The sequence below is a fragment of the Octopus sinensis genome, linkage group LG2 (genome assembly GCF_006345805.1).
Source record: "Octopus sinensis linkage group LG2, ASM634580v1, whole genome shotgun sequence".
In the NCBI taxonomy this organism is placed as follows: domain Eukaryota; kingdom Metazoa; phylum Mollusca; class Cephalopoda; order Octopoda; family Octopodidae; genus Octopus; species Octopus sinensis.
This window is the reverse complement of record NC_042998.1, coordinates 174,733,813-174,745,846: the sequence shown is the minus strand read 5'-3', so window position 1 is coordinate 174,745,846 and position 12,034 is coordinate 174,733,813. Positions and strand designations below refer to the sequence as shown.

Genomic DNA, 12,034 nt, shown 5'->3' with positions numbered 1-12,034 from the left:
GTATTTGACAAACCTTCTGTAGATCCGTTAGGGGTGGATCTGCCGGACCAGCCACCCTCATAATATTTGTGTTGACGTCTGTTGGGCGTGGCATTGATCTTTGAACAGCTTGTGAACTCATTCGAAGTTCTTTCACTCCTAAAGTTGTAAATATCATAAACTGGGTTAGTAGAAGAAAATGCAACTTTTGCAAATCTAAAATTGGGTTTACAGAACAATAAGACATAGGTGTAAATAATGATAATACAATTCAATTTATTTTTAATATAGTTTTATATCTATTTTTCATATATTAATAATGGGTTGAATGGAGCTGCAAACTAGAATATGTATAAATAAGAAAATGGTGGAATGAGTGTTCTTTTACAGTTGAATGTTATTTTCAATAGTAAACTCTATTATGTACTGGAAGTGGTGTCAATCAAACAGAATTAAACTTGTATAAATATGTGATTTGTTTTGGAAGACAATAGTAGTAAAATTTGAACAGAGGTTCTCACAGGAAATATTCCAACACTTTGATTTCAGAGCCACAGTGCCTTTGCAAATATGTAAACATTTATCAGCATTATTATTATCATCATCATCATCATTTTAACATCCACATTTTCATGCTTGCATGGGTTAGAGTTTATTCTTAAACAAAGTAATATTTCCCCCATGGCCAGACAGGTTTTCACAGAATACTGGAAATGAATGGCATTCCTTTACAACAATCACAAAAATGTCAAAGTAAGGAAGCACAAAGATGACACACTCACATATAAATTATGTGTGTGTCATGTAATTTACGGTACATCTGAGCTTTGATACATACTGAATTATTTCTTTGTATTTTACAGTTCAATCAGTCTTTGAAGAACACTAACTCAGAATTTTTCTTTCTCATGTTGACTTCACCTTTACAATGTTAGTAAAATAAGTACTGTAAGATATGGCAGTCAATTCATTCTGCTCGTTTCTCTGCTAAAATTAGAATTGAGCCTAATCAAAAGAAATTGCCATTATTCTTTTACCCAGGTGAGAAACACTTAACAATCAGACCAAAGAGGAGGCTTTTATATAGTCATGTAAACTGCAAGAAACAGCAGTCAAATCACTCTCAAATTATATCTTACTATTTTAGAAAAGGACACACTGGATAATGAGTCCTAGAGATTGTATATCTGAGTAAAAGATGATATAGTCTACTTGATAAACAGCAACATTCAATAATCAGTTGTTAAGATATGACACAAGATAATGTAGAAATCTAAGAAATTTGCACTAACGAAGAGCTAATTGTTCCTTCAGTTCCCTTGCATCTATATCTGCCTGATCTTCAACTGGACTCTCCTTTTGATCACTTTCCTCTTCAACATCTACATTTTCATTCTCTGGAACAACAATTTCGTAATCGTTCTTTGGTGTGGGCAATGCTGCAAGTCCTCTTTTTAATTGGTCTTTGACATCTTTCTAAAAGATTAAAAAGCAAAAAAAAGAAAAAAGTATAAGCAACAAGGTATTAAATGAAGCAAAGCAACTGACATGAATTACATTATATATGAAGTAGCTAAACAATCTGACAATTCTGTCCCCTGCATCTGCCACTATCATACCATTACAAACTTCATTTAGTTACAGTTTTTTAATCTTTTAGTCAGAAAGGAAAGACAGTGTCCATGACCTTTTTTCAGGATCATTGAGACTGATTAGGGGAGGATATCCATGAACCAGAGGGCCTGAATGCTTGCAACAGAGCCAACTCCACTAAAGACACTCAAGTGCTTTTACTCCCAGGTAATCATATTACACTGGATGATGGATAAAGTCTATCACCCTATGCAGATCATAGTGGGATTTGAATTGAGAATGCAAAGAGCTAGAACAGGTACTACAAGACATCCAGTTCAACCTCCTTACAGTTCTACCAATCCACCATACTGAATCGGTACTTTTTATTGAGACCAAAAGTCAAGTTTGGCATGTTTTGAACTCAGGGTGCAAAGAATTGTAACAAATACCATGAAGCATTTTATCTGATGTTCTAATGACTCAGCTAATTAAAAAGTATTTGTCCATCATTCATCTGTCCGCTAAGTCGAAGTCAACTCTCGGTTACTCGATGGATCAGTGTCCTCCAGTCAGTTCTATCCTGGGCCACTTCTTTCAGATTAGCTATGTCCATTCCGGTATCACTCTTGATGGTGTCAAGCCAGCGGGTTCTTGGTCGGCCTCTTCCTCTCTTGCCACTGACCATTCCGAGCATGATGTCCTTCTCCAGGGATTTTCTCCGCATAATATGACCAAAATATGCCAATCTATGCTTGGTGATACTAGCTTCTAGCGACATTTTCGGCCTGATCTGCTTAAGAGCTTCTCCATTGGTGAGCCTCGCTGTCCATGGAATCCATAAAAGTCTTCTCCAACACCAAAGCTCGAAGGGTTGAATTCATCACCTTAAAATCAATAACCCCACCAACAGTTGCTGTCACATTCAATATATTGGTCTCAGTTCATTGCCTGTGACCATATTGGAAACCTCCTATCAATATATATTCTTCTACTTGTTTCAGTCATTTGACTGTGGTCGTGCTGGAGCACCACCTTGAATTTTTTGGGGTCAAAAGAATCGACCCCAATACATATTTTTTAAGCCTGGTACTTATTCTATCAGTCTCTTTTGCTGAACTGGTAAGTTACGGGGACGTAAACACACCAACACCAGTTGTCAAGCTGGTGGATAGACACACACACACACACAACAGGCTTCTTTCAGTTTTTGCCTACCACTCACAAGGCTTTGGTTGGCCCGAGGCTATAGTAGAAGACATTTTCCCAAGGAGCCATGCAGTGGGACCAAACCCAGAACCATGTGGTTGGGAAGCAAGTCTCTTACCGTACAAGCATGCCTGCACCTTGACATCTTATTAACATAATTAAATTATTGAATTCCCCTAACTTACACAATACAGAAATGATTCATCCACGGACCCTTCTTAACTAGTGAATGTGATCCCATTATTATAAAATTCAAGACAAAGAGCAATAAAAAATAAAGGTAACCCCAACATTAAGTGCCTAAATATTCAAATAACAATTCGAAGGTATTTAGTAACATCCAGATTTGAAATGGAAGAAGTACTTACTTGATAATTCTTCCCATATTCTGCAGATTCAAAATCCTCAGCAGGATTTATATTCAACTTATCTCGGACAGGAGTCCTGAGTGGTGTTGTTCCAGGAGTCTGTCTTGGTGTCAAACTACCGCTTTTAGGAGTCAATCCTAAAAAAAAACAAAAGTGTAAAACATTAAACCAATAGGCTAAAAAATACTTGCTTTTGTTAAAATAGCAGAGGTTAACACCCATAACCTTTTCAGTGTCTCCTCAGACTGGACAATCATGATAACTGAGTAAGGTTTCAGCATTTGAGGTTCATTTTGAAAGCTTTCAGGGAAGTAAGGAAAGAAAGGTACAGAAGTGATTAAAACATGAAAATTGTTATGAGCAGAAAAAGCAGGTGTGGATGCTAAGTGGATAGCAAATACAGTAGTTATACAAGCATGAGAACAGCAAACTAAAGCAATGCTGATTGAAATTCGTTTAAGTAGGATATCAAAATAGATGGTTGCAGACAGGGAAGGTTGAGAGCTTGAAGGCTCTATGTCACACAGTTCTGGTTTATCTTGCAGAAGTAACACTTTCAGAAGAATGTCTCCTGTCAATAACAGTTACTTTGGTATTTGTAGGCTGAAAGAATCTCATTGTATTTAGATGTGGGTAATGTATTTACTTGATTGGTAATCTAATATGTACCACGAGTGATACATATTTGTCACGACTGTTAGTGGAGAATTAGAGATCAGATAAACCAGTCAATATATGTGACTAAAGAACGTCTGGAGTTGTGATTATTATGAGATATTTAAATATAGGATAAAACATGATGAAGCAAAGTTTGAATTAACTTGAGGAGGTTGAAATATTTTCAGTAAAATACTGGGTTGAGAATTAAATAGTAACATTCTAACAAAGCAGTATAAATATCCTAATTATCAAGTGGTTTGTTTCATGCAGTGTGGAACTAACATACGAATTAAAGACACTAAGCTCTACTTGCTTAAGACTTCACTTTTAGCTAAGAAACCTTTGATATAAAACTATGGGGATTAATTTCTTCTTGTCTTGAGACAGCATTCACCCGGGGTGGGTTGAGCTGGCTTCATTCATCCTCAATGCTGCACCTCTTATAAATGCTGACCAGACCTGGCGATTTGAGTCTAACGACCGCGTGATCTCCAACCACTCCTTATTCCAGCGGCGAACGCCATAGATATGGGGGCCTAGGTTGGGTTCCAGATCAGCCTTGATTGTCATCAGCCAGGATTAATTTGAGAAACAGAAGTAAATAAAATTTAAATAAACAGTAATTTTGTATATAACCGAAAGGTTATTTTGTACAGAAATAGAAAGTTCAACATACCACTAGATTCATTTCGTCCTGGTGTCTGGTATGGTGTAGTGATTAGTGTATTTGGTGTTTGAGCTGAGGCATGTTTTGGTGTAACACCACTGAAGTCTGTGTCATCAAGGGGAGTGTTTAGGCCTCCTTTGAGAGGGGTGTCCACATTGGTTAATGCCATGATATTCTGAGCTTCCTAAAAGATAAAAGTCAACACATATATGAAAAATTTAATAAAAATGCCCTTGACAGAGGTTCATGCATATTTCCAGTCAGTTCTACTCAGAGATAACCGATAAAGCATTTTGGAAGTAAACTAGAAATCCAATCTACTGGCTACAGCTGGGAATCACATAGTATGTTACATCAAGAAATGTGTGATTACATAGAATGCAGTGTAACTGCTAAGGTATATGGAATGACATTCCCTCTCTGACTGTAATGGAGATGAACTGCTTTGCTATGATATTGTTATGAAGTCAAATAATTTATTGGAAGCTTTTTGGTCAACAAAAATATTAGGTTATGAGATAGACTTGATGAGGTTATTTTGCTGTGTCTTGAGTGGAGAAGCTATTTCAGTTCACATGCATCTGGATGTTTGCTTTCTTGGTATAACTGATTTATTTTACTTGACTTCCATATATTACTAGTACTTAGGATTTTTTTTATTGCAGAACTCTGAGGTAGTCACACAAAGAAAGTCAATTAATCCTATTACAAAATAAGCTTAGAAATTATAAAAGTTGACATTATGTAAATAATCTGAATGAGAATAGACAAAACCTCAGGAATATTGAAATAACATTAATAAAGGTTCTCACTTGTAAAACTGTGTCTTCTGATGCAGGTGTCCGAGGGGTTCTTAAATTACCTGGTTGTGGGGTCATACTGTAATCCTGGAGAAGAGCTGAGGAAGCACCATCTTTTACACCCCCATCTTCGGCTTGTTGGCGAGCGTACTCACTTGCTTGACCAATCTTAACAACCTGAATAAACAGAAATAAACATTTTGTAATTGAAATTTTACAAGCATAAATTTTTTTTTACTCCTTCCAGTGTAAAATATTGTGATGTTCATGCCTTTCTCACTCTCATGGTAAATCCCAAACACAGATTAGTGGTTAAGGGTAAATCATATATTTACAATATTTCACATAAGTCTGACTATAGAGAGCTTGAAAAAAATGACGGTTGTTAAACAGCAAATAATACAATCAAAAGATAAGTGAATTGTTTCATATATCATAAGTTAGACCTCTCCTGTTGCCATCTTTAATGCAGTTAAAAGTGAACTGAGAAACTCGACTTTCTATTTTGATATGGCCAAGTGCATTTTCACTATGAACAGTTGAAATTAGTCAATACTGCTAAATAAAGATCATATATACTGTGAAATAGGATAGTACATTATTCCATGTTTGGAATAATACACTTGTGTCACACAAAAAAATAATAGGATTTTTTTTCTTGGAAAAATCCATCACTTGTCACAAGTAACTTTAATATCTGCTCCATTATAAAGAGCAGGTATTAATTCTTCTCATTGTTTTTCTATTTTTATTGCAACAGATTTTATTTCCTTTCACTAAGTCTCCATCTCAAACGTATATGCTAATCACAATACACTTTGACTGCATCATACAAATAAAAACTGAAGCCTCTATTCTCTAACAGACAACTGTTCTCACTATTAAGATGTACCTTTCCTCTTTTCCACAAGAACTTTTCTCAATCTACTGGTTATACATCATCATCATCATCATTGTTTAATGTCCGCTTTCCATGCTAGCACGGGTTGGACGATTTGACTGAAGGCTGGTGAACCAGATGGCTGCGCCAGGCTCCAATCTTGATCTGGCAGAGTTTCTACAGCTGGATGCCCTTCCTAACGCCAACCACTCTGAGAGTGTAGTGGGTGCTATTACGTGCCACCGGCACGGGGGCCAGTCAGGCAGTACTGGCAACGACCTCGCTCGAATGTTTTTACACGTGTCACCGGCACAAGTGCCAGTAAGGCGATGCTGGTAGTGATCACACTTGAATGGTGCCTTTTACGTGCCACCGGTACGGAAGCCAGTTAGCCACTCTGGCAACGATCATGCTCAGATGGTGCTCTTAGCGCCCTACTAGCACGGGGTACAAGTGCCAGTAAGGCGACACTGGTAACAATCACACTTGAATGGTGCCTTTTATGTGCCACTGGCACAGAAGTCGGTTAGCTGCTCTGTCAACAATCACACTCATATGGTGCTCTTTGCACCCCGCTAGCACGGATGCCAGTCATCGAATTTGATTTCGATTTCACTTGCCTCAACAGGTCTTTGCAAGCAGAGTTTAGTGTCCAAAGAAGGAAAAGGTACACATAAGTGGGCTGGTTACGCCCCTGGCATAGGCCACGAGGTTATGGTCTCATTTGGTTTGCCGGATCTTACTTCAATGCAATTGTGCTCATCATCTTAATTTCTACACTGTGTCATCTATGCAAGATACCTTGTAGAAAAAGACAAGGACTTTCCTCTCTATTTGTGTATTCTCTGAAAATCTGAGCATTTTGGATTCAACAAAACTACCACTCAGATATTATTCTTCCATCCAACATATTTTAAGAGGGGAAAAAATTATGCACACAACATCTCTTTATACTGAGACAACTATGTTTTCTTTTTCTTTTTTATTTTCTTAAACCATTTTTACTACAATCAACTCAAAATAATAAATTGACTTCAAAAATTTTGTTAAATCAAAAAATATTTTCTTACATCTTCAAGTTCAGCATCTGAAATCTGTGCAGCTGGCAGAACCAACTTACTCCGTTTCTTTATTGGTTCAGTAAAGCTGGAATTAAAACAAATAAAATAAGAAAACAGTGATTTTGTACATGAGCAACAAGGGACAGATTAATAAAAGAGAGAAGAAAAATGAGGAATCACCAGGAACTAAGCTTAGCACTTGGTTTTTACTGTTAAATGGAAGAGTTTTAATCGACTTAGACACACTATATCTGAGTATGAGTAAAAGACAAGACGGTCACAGCTGGAATGTCTTTGATCACATCTGCTAGATCAAGGTTGATCTAGGACTGAAAAACAATAATTATAAAATAAAGTACTATTTGAAGGAATTATTTACTCACTTATTTTGACTGGATATCACACCTGGAAGATCATTTTCCTTTCTTTTCTTTTGACGTGACTTATCTTTTTTCCTTTCTCTCTAAAACACAAAAAATAAAGTTAAAAGAAAAATTCAAGTAAATTTAGCTTTAGCTGAGTATCTCCTCCACACAGCTACCTAAGCTGATATAAAACAGAACTAATTCTCCTGATCATAAAAGCAACAAAATATCTACAGCCAAAAACGTTTTTCCTTGTTTTGCATCCATTTTTACATGGAAACAAAGTCAAGATGCACTTGTACAACTAATACTATTACTGTTGCTGCTGTGGGACGTTGAAGGAAACCACTATACTGTAGGTCAACCTTTTAGAAATAGCAGCCAAATCTCCCTCAAATTATACCCTACTGTATTGTGCTTTCTGGCTTTAACTTTACAAGGTTTTCTTTTTTATCAACTTTGTAGCAGCCTTTATTCTAAGCAGAATATTAATACATTCAGCGATGCATTGGTAAGAAAGTACAAAAAAATGTGTAGTTGAGCAATGCAACCAACAATTTATGATGAATGGAAACTCAAAAGTAGAAGGGGTAGAGAGAAGAATATGATAAAGAGCCAGATATTTTCTATCACTCATCATCATCATCGTTTAACGTCCGCTTTCCATGCTAGCATGGGTTGGACAATTTGACTGAGGTCTGGCGAACTAGATGGCTGCACCAGACTCCAATCTGATCTGGCAGAGTTTCTACAGCTGGATGCCCTTCCTAACGCTAACCATTCCAAGAGTGTAGTGGGTGCTTTTACATGCCACCGGCACGAGGGCCAGTCAGGTGGTACTGGCAATGGCCACGCTCAAATGGTGTTTTTTACGTGCGACCTGCACAGGAGCCAGTCCAGCGGCACTGGTAACGACCTGACTCGAATGTTTTTTCACGTGCCACCAGCACAAGTGTTAGTAGGCGACAGCAAATATGCTTGAGCAGGCTATATTGACTATTTACTACAGAATTTTAATGCAAGGATGTTGTGGTTTGTAATTCTGCATAGTAATTGTACTGTGTCTTAAACATGGTGAAAGACAAAAATATTTTGCATTTCTAAACTTTCTGGGTTATTAACTGTCAAGTTCTGTAATTTGCTTGTATCATAAGCACAGGTATAGGAACAAGGATCAAATAGTAGTAGACAGCGAATTTCTATCTTGCTGTAGCGGGAGCACAACCAACAGTAGAACTTATGAGGAGGGGTAACAACATCAACCATGATCTGGTATTGATGGAATCAAGTGTGTTTGTTTATTTTAATTGCAATCACCGTGACCGACCAGGCTATCAGATGTTGCTACACATCGCTGGTCACAATGCGCTTCGCATTGTTTTAGCCTTCAAACGACACCACCCCGCTGGCTAAGCAAGCAGGCCAGCAGAAGAAAGAGTGAGAGAAAGTTGTGGCGAAAGAGTACAGCAGGGATTGCCACCACCCCCTGCTGGAGCCTTGTGTAGCTTTTAGGTGTTTTCACTCAATAAACACTCACAACGCCCAGTCTGGGAATCGAAACCACGATCCTACGACCGTGAGTCCGCTGTCCTAACCACTGGGCCATTGCGCCTCCATTTTAATTGCAATATATAGGAAAAAGACAAGTTTACATAAAACTCATGCATATCATGTGACTGGCGTTTTTTTTAAACAAATGTACAGTATTTGTTATATATTCACTAGAGTTTAAAACACGACATTCACCTTATCTTTACAGACCTGTATCAAAGTGGATAGGTAAATATACTCTGGAAATAGTTTTGAAAATTTAAATCTCATTAACATTCATCATCATCATTGTTTAACGTCCGCTACCCATGCTATCATGGGTTGGACGATTTTGACTGAGGGCTGGCAAGCCAGATGGCTGCACCAGGCTCCAATCTTGATCTGGCAGAGTTTCTACAGCTGGATGCCCTTCCTAACGCCAACCACTCCGAGAGTGTAGTGGGTGCTTTTTATGTGCCACCAGCACGGGGGCCAGTCAGGCGGTACTGGCAATGACCTCGCTCGAATCTTTTTACACGTGCCAGTGAAGTGACGTTGGTAACGATCACGCTCGAATGTAGATATTAAATATTAAGTCATCATAGATATTAAGAATACTTAAATTTTCTTTAACATTCAGACTACCAAAATTTGACTACTATGAAAGACAATGCTATTTAATGGAACTTCTCATAACTGGATTTGGTAGCAGAGAAATCCACACCAAAACCAAATTTCAAAGGAAGTCCTCTTTTTCTTATTTCCATCATTTTTGTAAGACTACATTGAGAAATCTAACACTCTTATATTATGAATGGTAACGAGTTAAGTAGAATAGAAACTGGAAAGAGAATATACTCACATCTTCTTTGTCTCGACGTAGCTCTCCATCCATGTTTTGTTGACGTAACCTCTTGTAGTTTGGATCCAAAGGAGTGTAGTGTTCCTCTGACGTGTTGTAGAAACCTTTAAAGAGAGAAAGGAAAATTGGTATCAATAATTATTTCACTTTAAGGTCATGTCAAACAATGCTAAATTGTGTCAGCATGTTGTTGTATAGTATATGCAAATTTTTTAAGTTCTTTTATCTTTCTTTTGCTTGTTTCAGTCATTGGACTGTGGTCATGCTGGTGTACTGTCTTGAAGTGTTTAGTTGGACAAATTGACTCTAGTACTTATTTTTAAGCCAGATACTTATTCTACTGGTCTCTTTTTGCTGAACAGCTAAGTTACAGGGACGTATACAAACCAACACTAGTTGTTAAAGGATGGCAGGTATCAAACACACACACACACATACTTACATGGCTTTGGTCAACCTGGGGCTATAAAAGAAAACACTTGCCCAAGGTATCATACAGTAGGATTGAACCCAGAATCATGTAGCTGTCTTGTAGTCTTTTATTTGTTTGTCATTTGACTGTGGCCATGCTGGAGCGCCGCCTTTAGTTGAGCAAATCGACCCTAGGACTTATTCTATTGGTTTCTTTTGCTGAACCACTAGGTTACAGGGACGTAAACACACCAGCATCGGTTGTCAAGCGATGTTGGGTGGACAAACACAGACACACAAACATATACACACACATACACATATATATATACATATATACGACCGGCTTCTTTCAGTTTCTGTCTACCAAATCCACTCACAAGGCTTTGGTCAGCCCAAGGCAATAATAGAAGACACTTGCCCAAGGTGCCAAAGCAAGCTACTTACCACACAGCCACTCCTGCGCCTATATTTAGAAAAGCACCTAGGTTTCCCAAGTGGTCACCCATCTAAGTACTAACTAGGCTCGACTTTGCTTAACTTCGGTGATCGGACGAGAACGGGTGTTTTCAAAGTGATATGACCGGGAAGCAATATAATTTAAGATTTATGACTCCTATAATAAAAGTAAGAAATTCTTTATTTCTTAGTTTTATTACATTTTGACTAGTTCATTATTTGTTAGTGCTTAGGTGCCCTATACCTACATACAAATATACCTCTAAGAACTAAAAGTGTTTATTACTAATGTAGGCATTCAACACTTTAAACACAGTTGTAACCTTGTAGCATAAATACTAGTCAGAGTTTTGAGATTTAAACTCAAAATTTGAGCATGTAATTACCAAATTAATATGGTGGTGGCACAGTCACACATGTCTTGTGCTCTCTTGCCAATGCATGGCTGAATATATCTATATTCTGCTTAGAGTGGGTGCTGTTACAAAGTTGGCAGAAAAATCTTCTCAAGTCAAATCCAGAAAACACAACAAAATGCACTGCTCATTGAAGTCTTAGCATATGAAACGAAGATATTCATAAACATATTTTAGTGTGAAAGTCTGGAAAGCTTCCTTAAAAATTTGCTCTCACACTGAATCCAACACAACCTGCTTTTCATCAGCAGTAATTTGATGCCTGACATCTCCAGTGTTTCTGACACACTGAAATCAACCCAATTACTCCTCAGGTTACAGAAGTATAGTTAACTGAATCCTAGTATATAGGGTATTGCAAACTACCCTGCTGAAAAGCATATAAATGGAACGATTACAAATCTGGTAACATCTATATTAAAACAAGTTGTTTAGTCCAGGGTCATTTCTGTTCCACCCGTCTAACACTCATTGACATATTTACAAAGTCAGAAAACAGCACAGCTCCCATGACTTTAGGAAACATTTTTTCATGCTGAGGGTTGCTGAAGCATGGAACAAACTGCCGGCATCAGTTGTTAGTTGTCGGAGCACTGCATCCTTCAAAACTTCCATGCTTCCTGAGATTCACCAACACTACACCTGATTTTCTCCCCTCCATACACACACAAGCATGTATCTGACTCATACATTATTCACTTTCCAGACATTTGTACATTACTGCATATACTTTATACGCACTGTCTGACAAGTTGTGGTGCATCTGAGCACTGTATACAATAATTTCATTATTAT

The 12,034-nt window shown here is 37.7% G+C and overlaps 1 protein-coding gene and 1 pseudogene across 1 annotated transcript in view; both read right to left on the bottom strand.

The window, feature by feature from the left end:
• The window catches only part of LOC115223287 (cell division cycle 5-like protein), a 31,276-nt gene that overhangs the window by 8,793 nt on the left and 10,449 nt on the right, over window positions 1-12,034 (bottom strand). The window contains exons 8-15 of the mRNA XM_029793799.2: window positions 9,954-10,057; window positions 7,580-7,659; window positions 7,206-7,281; window positions 5,268-5,432; window positions 4,465-4,639; window positions 3,129-3,265; window positions 1,272-1,455; window positions 14-138 (exon numbers count right to left, since the gene is read on the bottom strand). Coding sequence (XP_029649659.1) covers window positions 14-138; window positions 1,272-1,455; window positions 3,129-3,265; window positions 4,465-4,639; window positions 5,268-5,432; window positions 7,206-7,281; window positions 7,580-7,659; window positions 9,954-10,057 — 1,046 coding nt within the window. The remainder of the gene's footprint in view (window positions 1-13; window positions 139-1,271; window positions 1,456-3,128; window positions 3,266-4,464; window positions 4,640-5,267; window positions 5,433-7,205; window positions 7,282-7,579; window positions 7,660-9,953; window positions 10,058-12,034) is intronic.
• Window positions 10,844-10,949, bottom strand: LOC115208882 (annotated as a pseudogene).